The 14,938-nt window shown below is 34.4% G+C and overlaps 1 protein-coding gene across 3 annotated transcripts; it reads left to right on the top strand.

The window, feature by feature from the left end:
- Positions 1-5,119: 5,119 nt before the first annotated feature.
- LOC122276242 lies at positions 5,120-14,287 on the top strand. Of its 3 annotated transcripts, none has more exons than XM_043085819.1 (20): positions 5,122-5,420; positions 5,739-6,634; positions 6,718-6,786; positions 6,873-7,071; positions 7,759-7,843; positions 8,152-8,268; positions 8,421-8,489; positions 8,577-8,658; positions 8,750-8,809; positions 8,964-9,016; positions 9,100-9,266; positions 9,670-9,850; positions 11,022-11,079; positions 11,205-11,261; positions 11,341-11,586; positions 11,881-11,942; positions 12,858-12,914; positions 13,027-13,120; positions 13,271-13,411; positions 13,899-14,287. In XM_043085819.1, exons 2-20 carry the CDS (start codon positions 5,846-5,848, stop codon positions 13,980-13,982), a joined length of 2,670 nt encoding a protein of 889 aa, XP_042941753.1. In that variant the 5' UTR covers positions 5,122-5,420; positions 5,739-5,845; the 3' UTR covers positions 13,983-14,287. The 3 variants fall into 3 exon arrangements, with proteins under 3 accessions (XP_042941754.1, XP_042941753.1, XP_042941752.1); XM_043085818.1 differs by having other exon boundaries at positions 5,123-5,420; positions 8,143-8,268; XM_043085820.1 differs by lacking the exon at positions 13,899-14,287 and having other exon boundaries at positions 5,120-5,420; positions 8,143-8,268; positions 12,858-12,928; positions 13,271-13,327.
- Positions 14,288-14,938: the final 651 nt, after the last annotated feature.

Raw genomic sequence — 14,938 nt, 5'->3', positions numbered from 1 at the left:
AAAAATTATACAAAGTAAAATCTACAAACTGATGTTGATTCATGGAATTCATTAGATTTACTTTACAATAAAAATAACTTTATAATTTGATGTACCACATCAAGCCACATCAGTTTGTTACTTTTGTGTAAACACTTTATAGTCAAAATATTTTCCTTTCTATTTTGATGTTGTTATTATTGGATTTTGCCCATTTCGGCCTTCTTGTTCCGCATGCCTATCTTTTGGGTATCGAAAGGAGATCATACAAGTAGTTGCCAGGTGTAGAGCAACTAAAAAAGACTCCAAATTTATACTCGGAGCTTCAATTTTGCTAAGGGGTTGTAATAATGTCTCGTGTGGTCTATACCCCAATTTCAAGTTGGATAGCCTTTCAAAAAGTTTTTTCCTTGATTTGAGTCAATGGTGGAGGCCTACTTTAAAGTATAGGCATCTTTAAGCAAAACGCATGGCTATAAGCTTTTATGTGGTATTGATGGTCTCCTTAATTATTTAGTAGTATTATTGGTATTGGTATAGAGTAGCCATAGTCACTAGGAGGATCATCTGAAGAAAACAATCAATGGGGAGGGTTGGATCTAGATTTGTTACAATTTTCTGATTAAATGATTTCCAAAATTTAGAGAGACCATTCTATATTTTTCTAATGTTGGAGTTGATGTTTTCGACGGACAACAAAATCTAGTCTTTTGATATCCCACAAATATACTTATTTATATCTATCTATAATAATAAGTGGCTATAACACAACTACAGTAATGAACAGTACTTTCTAATTCCGTTTCCGTGTTTTTTTTTTTTTGTGCAAGCTGTCCGTGCAAGATCATACACTTGGTAGTTGCTCGGTTGTAGAGCTTCATGCTTGTGGCCTACTCAAACCAAAAGGCAAACCGAAAGTTGCTGCCACCAAGCTCAACCTAGACCGAAGCCAAGCTTCACCTCCACCCAGACCCATTTTCACCGTCGCAGCCTTACCTCCTCAAAGCCTCTGTTTGGTTGCTCAAAATCAGAGCAAACGGTTGCTCAAAATCACAGCCCAGAACCAAGCAAATCAAATGAAGCTCACGGTTTAGGGGCTGAAAAATAGAGCAAAACTGAACTCAAGGCAGCTGGATTTGGGGAAGAAAAAGTGGAAATACAAAGGGAGTTTCACAAGCTTGCATTCGGAAATGCTAAGGGAACAACGAAGACAAAACGAGGCAGGCATGGAGGCTCACATCAGACCTGCAAATGGAGAAAAAAGAAATGAAAAATAAAACAATAGAAAAGAAGAGAAGGCAAGGTTTCGTATTAGAAGAAGAACAAAATCAAAGATAGAGAGAGAAAAAAAACCATACCAGACGAAGAAGAAGAATGGAGCAGCTTGCAACAAGCATGTTTGTTGCCGTGTGGAGAGCTGTGCGGCGTTACTATGGCTTTCGGTGGAGGTTGGGTAGCTGGGCGCGCACAACTGATTGCTCGAAAATGAGAGGAAGAAGAACCGGAGAGAAGCAGCAGCAGCAGCACATAGAAAACAGAGGAAGAAAAAATAAAAATGGAGGAGAAGCAGTCGGCGCCAGCAGGAGGAAGAAGAAAGAATGAAACCCTAAGGGGCATGGACCAAAACGGCGCCGTTTAAGGGAATAAGGGGCCTGGACTTAAGGTACACGGGTTGGGCCCGAAAACTGAAAGGGCTTGACCCAAAAATAAAGGAAAAATCCACTAAAGCAGAGCCCATCCGAAAATATAAGTCTAATAAGGTAAAAAAGTATAGTAAAAATAAATAAAAATTAAATAAAACACTACAGCTTAATATTAATAAAATAAAATAATTAAACCCAATAATAAAATAATTTAAAGTAAAGAGTATTTAAATACAAACTAATAAATAAAAATTAAATAAAAACACTACATCTCAATATTAATAAAGTAAAATAATTAAACCCAATAATAAAATAATTTAAAGTAAAGAGTAATTTAAATACAAAATAAAAATTAATATCAAGAAAGAACATTAAAATAAATTTTATAACTTATAAATTATAAAATAATACAATGAAAAACACGTTAAAATTAAAATAACAAACTTGTTTTAATTTTAACAGAAATGAGGTGGAGAAGAACAACGGCGCGCAGGAGAAAGAAGGAGAAGAAAAGAAGAAGCCCTAATGGCTGGATCAAACGACTCCGTTTGGGAGGAATTTAGTGGGCTAGGTTGAAGGCTCAAGGGTTGGGCTGGGCCCAAAAGAAAAATAAAATACACTCTCCAGGCCCAGTCCGAAAATATAAGAGTTCAACAAAAGAAAAATGCACAATAAAAAAAATAAATAAGAGCCAAATAAAAATACTATGACTCAATGTTAATAAAATAAAATAATTAAAGTCCAACATTAAACTAATTTAAAGTAAAGATCAATTTAAATGTAAAACAATAATTAATATCAATAAAACACATCAAAATAAATTTTACAACTTAAAATTCATAAAATAAATTTTTTCATTCCTACAGTTTCTATAGTATACACAAAGCATTTCAACTTTAAATTATAATAAAATACTAATTATTTTTTTATTTTACTTTTTTTTATAAATTAATTATTTACACATTTATTCATTCTCTAATCTCATTAAATATATATCATATAGGAGCATACTAATTATTTTTTTATTTTACTTTTTTTGTAAATTAATTATTTACAAATTTATTCATTCTCTAATTCCATTAAATATTTAACATATAGGAGCAAGTTTATAGAGACTATTGCAGTACAAGTTTCAGAAAAATAGTGGATGATTCAACTTGCTGCAGATCCAGAAATGTTCAATCAGCAACAACACAAAAATTTCAATGTTCTCTATTGGTCATGTGCAATATAGCTGAGAATTACAATGATCATGAACAAAAACAAAAAAAAAAACAAAATTCTGTTTATGTTTCTATTTTGTTGTTCAAATTTACTCTGAATAAATTTTTTTATAAGACAATTAAAAAACACAACTAAGCAAACATGCAAAGCACGTTTGGCCTCCACTATATATATACACACACACTTCTATTATAAAAAGGAAAACAATTTGTGTTGGTTTAGGACACACGAGCTTTATGCAATTACTCTGGAAAAAATGAGACTCACTTAACAATGATAATTAATGTTGAACCCCATTTTTTTTTTTTAAAGAAATAACATGAAACTTGGATGCTCTAAGCTTGTTCTAGCAATATACTCTAATAAAATATTTGAATAGAAAATAACATAAGATCTTGACATGTGTAAATTTGGAGTCTATAGAGAATCGATAGTTAACGGTCCATCTAGTCTATATGGCTAATTGGTCCGATCTTGGTCTAAAAATATGGTAGATCGAAATTTTCAATCCAATCCAAAATAAGGACTAATCAGATCAGACCAATTACGTCGCTACTATCTACAACCATAATCATCTCCTCTTGCAGGCCTATCTACGCCCCAATTCAGTTTATGTCCATTTAACTACATATTTCAATTTCTCCAAAGTTTAGAATTGAAGATAAATAGACACCAAGTAAATTTTATAACATTTATTGAGTCTTTAATTTTTTCAAGAAATTCATTTGGGCAATCATAAAAGCCCATAATTTTATGATTTAATGTGTATCTAATGCGTATTTTTGACCCAACTGTACAAAAGCCCATAATGTGAAATTTTTTTAATATTAATTATTTAACTTTATTTACACATTTTGTACTTGAAAATAGTTTTAAAAAGTTGAGAAAGTTATCAAAATTATCCATATCTAGGGGTGTGAAAAAAAAACCCCGATCGAACTAGTCCAGTTTGTAAACAGTTCAATATAATACCGGTTCTTAAAAACCAAAACTAGTCCTAATTAACCAGTGTGATACTAATTTTCATATTTTAAAAATGGTTCAGAGCAAAAACTGGACAGTATAGATATTTATATTTTTTTTATATTATATTATATATATTATATGCTAAATTGCTAATTAATATAAAATAAAATTCTAATATTATTATTTAAGTCTATTAATATTTTTCTATAAAAAAAGTTTATTAATCTTATAACATAAAATTAATATAACATGTGATGTAACATAAAATTAATATTAAACTTTATAACTTTTAATAATACATATAGATTTTAATTTATAATATAAAATCAATATAACATAAACATTAATACTAAGTTATTAATATAAACTTATATATATATATATATATCAAAGATAAATACATTTTTGACATAATAAATCATAATATATTCTTTTTGTAAATATATTTTTTTCACATTTGATCATATATATCCATATAAAAAGTCTAGAACTAAATTTTTTTGTATAGGTTCTTAAATTTTTTTAAAAAGTATATATTAGTTTAGATTTAAACAATGAACAAAATTGAATCGAACTAAACCCGTTACACCTCAATCCATATGTATACATGAGAATTAGTAATCATCATGATAAAGTAAAAAATAGAAAATAGAGAAAATAAAATAGAAAAATATAATATCATCCAAACTTTAAATACATATGATCAATAGTGATAAGTTAGATAAAAATTACATAATTAATTTATATAATTAATATATAAAAGAATATATATAATATTTTAAAAAAATATCTATATTTCGGTCGATCCAGTCCCAAAAAAAAAACTAATCCAGGCTGAAAATCAAAATTCTAAAATTATATAGATTGAAACTTACCAATATATTTATCGATCCGGTCCGGTTTCCGATCTGGACCTGTAAACTTACACCCCACTGGGCAGTTTATACTTGGGCCTTCTTTCAGAACATGGGCCATTCGTTACGGGTCCAAATTGCTTAAAAGGAATGGCTTGGACATTCGAGTAAAGCAGACAGTCTGTCTCCGTCGATCCAATTGCGTGGACCATTTGACGGTCTATATTCATTTCGATCCACCAATGCCGTCTTAATCGTACACGTCACTAGATCGAGTCACACACGGTGTCCTAGACGTGACACCCCATCCAAAAAAGTCGCCAAAGTTTTGCCACGTGGGCAGACGTTACAGGTTAGTTGCTTTGGTCCCACACTTATATCCATTTTGTTTTCTCGTTTCCTCCAAAATTTGTCGCCAATTTATTTTTGAAGAATTTTTCTTTAAGGTTTTTTACTCTTTTTATCTGTCCGTCGATATTAAATCTCGACCGCGAAACTAGAAACTCGTTTCACGTTGTTGCCGCTCAGCTCAGCACGTTCCCCTTTCCCTCTCCCTCTCCCTCTGTGTTTTTCAATTTTTTCCCCACAGACAAAACCCTAGCCCTAACTCCTCCCGCGCTATTATTCGTCTTGGATCTCTGGCGCAAAGGCTAAACGTCGTTCTCTGCGTAAATCTCGGATCTGTGAGATTCAAAATTGGAATCGAAGGCGTCCTTGCTGGTTCTTCGGAACTGCTTTCTTTTCGGATTCTGAGGTATTTCTCGATTTGATTCTTTGAATTTATATTTTTTACGGAGCTTTTGAAGTAGGTTTTTTTCTTTTTAATCAATATCTCATTTCTCAATTTCATGTCTTCAATTTAAATTCCGGTATAGCGGTTAATGATGGCACTCGCCGGTTTTTTTATTTCTTTCTTTTTCTCTTTGTTTGTTTCTTGTTATGATTTCTATCGTGGAAGCTATTTAGAATGCATGTATAATCCAGGGGTGAAGTTCACATTCAAATTTCAATTCAGGTTCTGTTTTCAATTCGTAGTCAATATTCTTTGATATTAATTCAATTAAAATAACAGTGAATTAGGGTGATTGCGCTTCTCGCTCTTTCCGCCTTGAATGATTTATCTTAGTTTTGCTGTTCCGAAATCTACCACGTTTGAATTCTCTGAGAAATCTTGCCTGCATGGGAGAAGAAGAGGCAGTTTGTTTGGCTTTATTGACGGATGTGGTCAGGGATAACGATAACCTTTCAAGAACTGAATTGAAGCGCGGCCATCAATATTTTCTAGATGACGCTGAATCGGATCCGTATCCAAACAAGAAGCAAACAAAGGAAATTTCAAATGAAGAGATTCGCTCGGAAGTTTTAAATCCAATAACTTCCCCAAAAGAGAACGTGGTCGGTGTTCAAGAATTTACTAGCCAACCGTCTGAACATGGGAATATTAATCAGGCGGAGTGTGGTGAAGTCACTTCCATGTGTTCAGGGAGTTCGAGCTCAGATGAGAACTTGAGTGACCAAGACCGTTGTGGGAATGACACTTCTCAAGCTGTTAACGATGCTGCTGGTGATGCAGAGACGTCCAGAGTTGTACTCGAAATTCCTAAGCATGTTAGTTCTACTGGGATCAGAAAAATTACATTTAAGTTCAGCAAAAGAAAGGAGGACTACGATAAAAAGTCATATGCTTCGGTAGCACAGCCTGAAACCAACAGTAGTGGGAATGGGCAGTCATGTCGAGGTTATTTTGAGGAGCCCGAGGGAGACATGTTACCAATGGTTGATTCTAGTACGGACGTGCTAGAAAGCAGATATGGGAGGGAGTACTCTGAAACCAGCATTTTCGGTTTACATGCAACTAATATGGATTCCAAATTGTTTAAGAAGGTTGTTCCTACGAATGTAAAGAAGCTGTTAGGAACTGGTATTCTTGATGGAGCTCGAGTGAAGTATATTTCTACCACAGGACAGGTAAATTATAGTTCTTTTGGCATATGTCAATGTGTAACTTATATATTTGTGGGGTTTGACATATTATTTTAAATCGTGGTCAGGTAGAGCTACATGGAAGTATACATGGTGGTGGATATTTGTGTGCTTGTTCATCTTGCAACTTTTCAAGAGTAAGTCAGTTACATGAAATTAAGGTTGACTCTTATTTCTGAGGTTTTTCTGCATTGGGATGATACTGATTGAATGGTTTGAACAGGTTCTGACTGCCTATGAGTTTGAGCAGCATGCTGGTGTCAAGACCAGACATCCAAACAATCACATATACTTGGAGAATGGGAGGCCAATTTATAGCATTATACAAGAACTAAAGACTGCTCCACTCAGCATGCTGGATCAAGTGATAAAGGATTTGGCTGGATCGTCTGTCAATGAGGAGTTCCTCCAGTTTTGGAAAGGTGAAGATTGTTATCTGATTATTTATATGTTTTCTATAAATTTTGGGTTGCTAAGATGATTTTTTATTTTTATTTTTATTTTTTGTAATGGAGTGAAATTTGTGCTTTTCTGGCCTGGTTTGGATGGTGAGATGAGATGATATGTGAATAATAGTAAAATAATTTAAGTTAATATGTTGTATAAGTTTTGGGAAATGAAAGAGAAAAGGTTGAATAAAAAAGCTGAATAATAAAGTTAAAATATTATTAGAATATAATTTTTTTTAATATTATTTTTGTTTTGGAATTTGAAGAAGTTGAATTGTTTTTTGTATTTTGTTTGGAAGTTTGGGAAAGTTTTAATGATTAGGTAATGATTAGATGAAAAAGTTGAAAATTTAAAATTGAAAAATGTTTGTGTTTGTGGTGTTTGGATATTGAGATGATATGAAATGGGATGAGATGAGTTGGGAGGACTTTGCTATCCAAACCAGGCCTAAGTGCTGCTGCTCTTGTGGCTCACTTGTCACCTATGCAATACCAAAAGACCAGAAACATGAAAAAGACAAAGGAATAGATTGGTTATTGCATTTATGTACTGATAACAAGAACTTGCATGGGAAAAGATATAAGTTGATGGAAACAAAAGCTATATGTCTGGTATTTCATGATCTTGTTTTGATTTTGAGGTTCTTTTATGTTCTGCAGATAGTCTTCAACAGAGCAATGGGAAGGTTAAGGCAAATAAAAATTATGACATCAAGCTTCCTCGGAGGCTTCATTCACATGCAAGGTTAAATACACTACCGTTATATATAATACCCGTTAGTGGGTGTAAGCTTTGGTGCCATAGGGCATGCTTGGTTCATGTAGAAGTTGTTGGCCTGGGAATTAATTTATTAACCATAGTACATATTGATGGAATATATCTACTAGTGTTCATCAATATTTTGTGAACTTTTTAATATATCTTATATTTTAATTGATTCTGTGATGCAATTTTTGTCATTCCAAATTTTCTTTCTTGGAACTGCAATTGAAATTTTGTATATTTATAATTGGTTAACAATTGTGCTTTCTTGAAACTTTTAGTTGTGCCAGTCAAGCTTTTGAAGAAAGTGTTAGCCCTGCTTCATCTTCCTTTGAGCAGAACAACCATATTGAAAGACAAATGTATATGAAAGAGGCATCGGAAGAGCGGAAACGTGGAAATAAAAAGTACTCTCTCTCTCTCTCTCTCTCTCTCTCTCTCTCTCTCTCTCTCTCTCTCTCTCTCCATGTTGAGCAAGAGCAATCTTGATTCTTCTATATTAAATAGATGTATCAGACTAATGGCATTGCTGAACGCCAATGCTATGCATATTGTGCAGACCAAACTTATGTTTTTCTAACCCAGTCGTGCAACAAAAGAAAATTGCTGATGGTGGCACTAGAAAAAGGTATTTTCCTTTTGTTTCTACCATGATTTTTCCTCATTCAAGTCGTTGGGTTTAGAGCTTCTCTTACTGTGGGGCATTCTTTGGCAGGGATAATGATCTACATAAGTTGCTTTTCATGCCAAATGGGCTTCCAGATGGGGCTGAACTGGCCTACTATATCAAAGGGCAGGTATTTGATGCATTTCCATGTTGATGACGTTCATGAAATGGCAGATTCCTACATGTAATTGATCTTGCTTTTTTTTTTTTTCCTTATGTAGAAAATACTAGGTGGCTACAAGCAGGGAAATGGTATTGTCTGTGGTTGTTGTAGCAGAGAGGTATGATAATTGAACCGTATAGATAACTATACAAAGTTCGTATCCTGCATTTCATATTTGTTTCTCTCTCTCTCTCTCTCTCTCTCTCTCTCTCTCTCTCTCTCTCTCTCTCTCTCTCTCTCCCCACACTACTATCACTTCTACTTGTGAACAGATTAGCCCTTCACAGTTTGAAGCACATGCTGGAATGGCTGCCAGGCGTCAACCGTGAGTAGCCTATGAAGTACTGTGACTCTTGTAAGAGTGATTTAGTCTACTGTTATATAACAAGTTTGCATCAATTATTGCAGCTATCGCCACATCTATACATCTAATGGATTGACGCTGCATGATATAGCTATTTCATTGGCAAGGGGACAAAATCTTACTACCGGTGACAGTGATGATATGTGTGCAATGTGTGGAGATGGTGGGGATTTAATTCTTTGCAATAGATGTCCCCGCTCTTTCCATGCAGGTGTGTACCTTGCTACTCAACTTCTTTATTGTTTTATGCTTGATATTAGTTGATGTTATAGTTTGCAAAATTTTTTGTACTAATTCCTTTATCTGTTTATCCATCTATGTGGGTCGGCTAGCTTGACTTTCAGTACTACCTTGATTCACATCCACTTTTAGCCAGCACTTGTGCACGGCACGTGTAGCATAAATCAGATTGCTTCCGTTGGATAACAAATGGTCTTTGTTCTAATATGGCTAGTTCAACTTCTTAGGGGCAATACGTTATCATATTGTTTCCAGTTACCTTTGTATGACTTCTCGGATAAATCTGAATTCTTCGTAAATTCGAAGGTGCTCTCTATTTTCTTATTGCACAGTTTCTTTCATTTTTTGTCTCAACCAGACTTGTTTGAGTGCAGCTTGCTTGGATTTGAAGGACATTCCAGAAGGTGATTGGCATTGCCCAGATTGTACAGATAAGGTTGGCCCTGGCAGAAAACCTGCAGGAGAATCTTCAATTCATGGGAGACCAATTGTTATACGGTTGACACGAGTTGTCAAAGCACCAGAATTTGAATATGGTGGTTGTGTTTTTTGCAGGTTGGTTCTAATATAGTATTTTATTAGAACCAAATTTGGTTCTAATAAATCTTGATGCACCAAGTTTGCTCGCAAATTTGGTTTTAATATAGTATTTTATATCCTTTGATATGTACTGAATGATTGAAATGGTTTATGCTGCATTTGTCCTCTTTTTGTTCTCATTTATTTGCTATATTAAGTTTGCAGTGACCAATAATTTAGAGGATTTTGCTTTGCATTTATGAGTTTTTTACCTTATTGTTTTCATCTTAGTTCATTGTGCTAGTCTAGATACTTTTGCACCTGGTAATTGGTTGGGAAGAGATTACTTTTAAAGCTATTAACTATTTAGGCATTTGGTTGTTTATTCTTTGACGAGTTTAGGCAAGAATTGTGTAGTTGGTGGGAAATAATGAAGTGAAACTAATTAAATGACATTCGGCTTGAAAAGCAAGAATGATGAAGAGAAAATGGAAGATAGATATTGCTTTCTAAAATGGAAGAACACACTCTACAAGAACATTCCCATGGAAGAACATATGGAAGACTATGACCCCCCTAAAAGCATCTTTTTTTGCATGGACAGCTTCACTGGGGACTCTTACCTTAGATAATCTAAGAAAATGCCGATTGATTGAATTGAATTGGTGCTATCTGTGTAAGAAAAGTGGGGAGTCTGTGGATGACCTATTATTGCATTGTGATGTAGCCATGAGCTTATGGAATGATATCTTTGCTAGAGTGGGACTCATTTGGGTAATGCCAAGAAGGGTTGTTGACTTTTTGGCCAGCTGGCAAGGCATTTGAGGTAATTCTCAAATTGCAGCGATGTGGAAGATGATACCGATTTGCCTATGGTGCTACATATGGATGGAGAGTAATGGTCGGAGTTTTGAGGATCGTGAATGGACAATGGACAAGATTATAACTTTTCTTCTTCATACATTATTCCATTGGTTGATTGTAATACTTTAATGGCATGAACATACATGATTTTCTTGTATCTATAGACAGTCGTGCATAGATGTGGTTCTTTATATATGTCCCATGTACTTGGCTTTGCCTAATTTTAATAAAATTCCTATTTACTGATAAAAAACTTATTATTAGATCATGTGCCAGCAATGCTTTCCCTCTTTGATTTTATTTTTGGGCTGATTGATTGTTGACATTTTTATCATGATTGTAGGGCTCATGATTTTAGTGTTGCTGAATTTGGTGAGCGAACGGTGATGCTCTGTGACCAAGTATGGCTTTTGTGTTTTTTCCTCTGAGCAATCAAACATCAACTTTAGTTTTTTTTTTTTTTTTTTTTTTTTTTTTTTTTTTTTTCCTGAAGAAATTATTTTAACCTTAGTTTAGCTTTGTGTAGTGTGAGAGGGAGTTCCACGTTGGATGTTTGCGGGACAACGGGCTATGCGATTTAAAAGTAAATCTTTCTACCTTGTAATTGTTAATTCTTATGACACTTTTAATGGCACTTATTTATTTCCCTGATTGAATCTCAGGAACTTCCCAAGGATAAATGGTTCTGCTGTGATAACTGCAATAAGATCCATGTAGTTCTACAAAATTCAGTTATCCGTGGAGCAGGGGTGATTCCTGCTTCATTGTCTAATACAATAATCAAGAAGCATGTAGAGAAAGGATTATTTATTGATGGAGCTGCTGATGTTCACTGGCAAATTATGAGTGGAAAAAGTCGCTATCCAGAGCATCTACCCTATCTTTCAAGGGCTACTTCAATCTTTCGAGTGAGTTTTTAAACCTTTTTGGGTCCTCCTTGTTTTTTTCCTAATACAATATATTGCCTTGTTCAAACTAGTTGGAAGGAGCCTTCAACTTATAAAAAGTGGTGAATTCATACATTGTTTATGCTTATTGTTGATTATCTGTATTGAGAATCGCTTGTCATGAAAATTCTTTTGGTTGTTTTTCCCCCTATAATCTTATAATTGCATTTATATCTGAAGAAATTGACTCTGCTAACTTTGTTGTAATTATTAGGTGTTACCTTGTTTTAACTATGTGTCCTGCCTTTTTGGCAGGAGTGTTTTGATCCTATTGTTGCAACATCGGGCCGTGATCTAATTCCTGTTATGGTCTATGGGTAAGCTATCTCTGACGTGTGCTCATTAAACTGTTCTCTTAGTTTTCTTTAGTCTTTTTCTCAAAAAAAGTTTTCTTTAGTCTTTCTCTGATGTCCTCTTTTGTATGTCTTGCATTTTGTCACTTGCCATAAATATGTTGCAATAATTGGCATGTTCAAATGTCTAGATTTGTTACCTATAAAAAAAATGTCTAGATTTGTTGTAAATTTGTGACCACATGGTATGTAGTATGAGCATTTGGTTCTTGTACTAGAAAATATATTTTTCAACAGAATATGAGACAGACATTTCAGGAACACAATTATATTGCGTGCTCTTTTTATTCTCTTTAACATTGCATTTATACACTTCTATATGGTTGCTACTGTATGAGTATCTGGCCAAATCTAAACTCTGAATAACATCCACATAAACCTCAGAATCTGGTGTTGGATCTTTGCTCTTACTGATAGGTTGCATTAATAACTATCTTATAAAAAAAGCTTGCAGTAATAATTTCAAAGTTTCTTTTTATTTTTAATTCTCTAAAATATCAATCCAATATGTTATGGTGTTACATTTCTTTGGAGAAATTCATCAGATAAGCTGGTGTAGCATTGTTTCTTCTGTATGCATGGTGAAGTGTCATATCAAAATTTTGACTACTTTAGCTAATGCTACTAAAGAAATTCAAGTTCCTGCATGTTTTTCCCTGGCGCAATCAAGTTTTCTTTTCGTGCTCGTATTTCCTACTGAAAAGTGTTGACGTAATTTTATTTAGCACATATATGGATAGGCAGTGGGGGAAAGTGCATCAATCATGATTATTTGCACATTTTCATTCTTGGGCCTCCATAAAGTTCTTGTGAATTTCATTTTGAATGTTTATTTATTCTCCCAATTTCCAGTAACGTGGTTTTTGTTTTAAATTGCAGGAGAAATATATCTGGGCAAGAGTTCGGAGGAATGTATTGTGTAGTTTTAATTGTGAAGTATGTTTCTCTTGGTACAATGTTGCTTCTGTTTCTGTATAATGATTTCTTGGTAGGATAATATGCTAGTGATTTTTTTAATAATTTGTTTAATGGTTTAATATATGTTCAGGTCTGTTGTTGTATCAGCCGGTCTCCTCAGAATCTTTGGCCAGGAGGTGGCTGAACTTCCTCTAGTGGCCACCAGTAGAGAACATCAGGGAAAAGTAAGTACTCCATGTTGTCCCATCAATATGTGCTCTGGTGTGGCTTTTAATTTTGCTTCCCCACACCCCTCTTTTTCCCTCTCTTCTTTAGGCAGTAAATGCTTTTTAAGGGTAATATCATGACTTCTTGTGTAATGTTTTCATTTCTAGGGTTATTTCCAAGCATTATTTTCATGCATAGAGGGGTTTCTAGCTTCCATGGACGTCCAAAACCTGGTGCTCCCTGCGGCTGAGGAAGCTGAGTCAATCTGGACAAAGAAATTAGGCTTCGAAAAGATGAGTGAGGAGAGAGTAAGTGCACTTTTTGACACTGAACTCACAGGGATGGAACATTTATTTTTTCCCGATCTTTTTTCTTTGATAAATTTGTGTTAAGTTCTTAGTCATCTGATTAAAGAAAAAGAAAAAAAGAAAGAAACAGTCATCCGAGCAGGTTAAAGAACACTCAGAAGACAGTGAACTGCACATAGTAAAACAACATACACATTCAAGGCGATGATTTTTGCATTGTATCTTGTTAAAACACTTGCTGGATGTGGCCAGGTCTAAGTTCCTTTATTGGATGATCTGTAGGCATGAGTGGGTCTCTGTCAAGCTCATTTGCCTATGCCTATTATTTATTTGTTAAAACATCGAGATGGAAATAATTTATTACTATAATGGTCAAGGAGTCTAATCATTAAATAATTAGAGTTAAGAATGGTAATGTACATTGTGTTCCATCTTGATGTTGAATGCTAAAACAATTACTAATGGTTAATTACATTTTGCTGGCCAGTTGTCCAAGTATATGAGGCAGGTCCCGCTGACAATTTTCAAGGGAACAGCAATGCTAGAGAAGGCGGTGCAGCGAGTAGGATAGTAAAAGATGATAGAGTCCAACGCGATTCAATTCATTGAGTTGGGTTGAATTATTCTTTAATTTTTGTTTTAGTGATACTTCCTGTATTATTCTGCTGCTTTTTTTTGTTTTTGGTCAGCAGCCTGCTGTCTGTTTTGACATTGTTATGTTCATTGTACAAACTACAAACTAGAATTCAAGAGTAGGAGAAAAGGCGTCTGTTAAGTAGAAGAAAGAAAGGAGAAACAGAACAAGAAAAACACTAGTGCATGCTGACCTTTTACTTTGCATGCATACGATACCAAATTCTTAATTTCTTTTGGTAATTCTTGTTTCAGCTTGTTATATTTGTTCCCTGTGGCCCCATATATGTACAGAAATGACTCAGGTTATCTTCAAGCGAGGGATTTCCTCACTAGAAGACTCTTTATATGGTATTATCGTACACGACACCCTTAGATTTATTTATTTATTTTGATAAAAGGATGTTTTATTGCTCAATAATTCTTACAGCATCTCAAGAGAAACAATAGACTTAATACATGAGGGAATGTCTTGCATTCCTATAATATCCTCCTGAGAGATAAAGCTTCTCAAGCAAGAGTATGAGCAGCTTGATTAGCCTCTTTTCTTGTATGGATAACTAACCAAAGAGGCAAAAGAATTGAGCAGTGTTTTTGTGTCCTCAATTAACCAACTTGTGTGGCTCCAATCTGAATTCTCCTTGGGTAAGTTGTTCACCACCCGGAGGGCATCACCTTCCAACATGAGTGATTGAATACCCATCTGCAACCATCACTGCATAAGAGTCTGCAACTCGAACTTTTGCAATTAGAGTTCTGTTTGCTCGAAGAGTACCTATTACTTGGTTTTCTCCATCCCTTATGATAACACCAATACCAATTGTTCCTTATCCCGATTCAATATATGCATCCCAGTTAGTCTTGTAAAAGTGATCAGAAGGTTTATACCACTTG

This window comes from Carya illinoinensis, chromosome 9 (genome assembly GCF_018687715.1).
Source record: "Carya illinoinensis cultivar Pawnee chromosome 9, C.illinoinensisPawnee_v1, whole genome shotgun sequence".
Taxonomy (NCBI): domain Eukaryota; kingdom Viridiplantae; phylum Streptophyta; class Magnoliopsida; order Fagales; family Juglandaceae; genus Carya; species Carya illinoinensis.
This window is presented reverse-complemented; position numbering and strand designations above follow the sequence as displayed.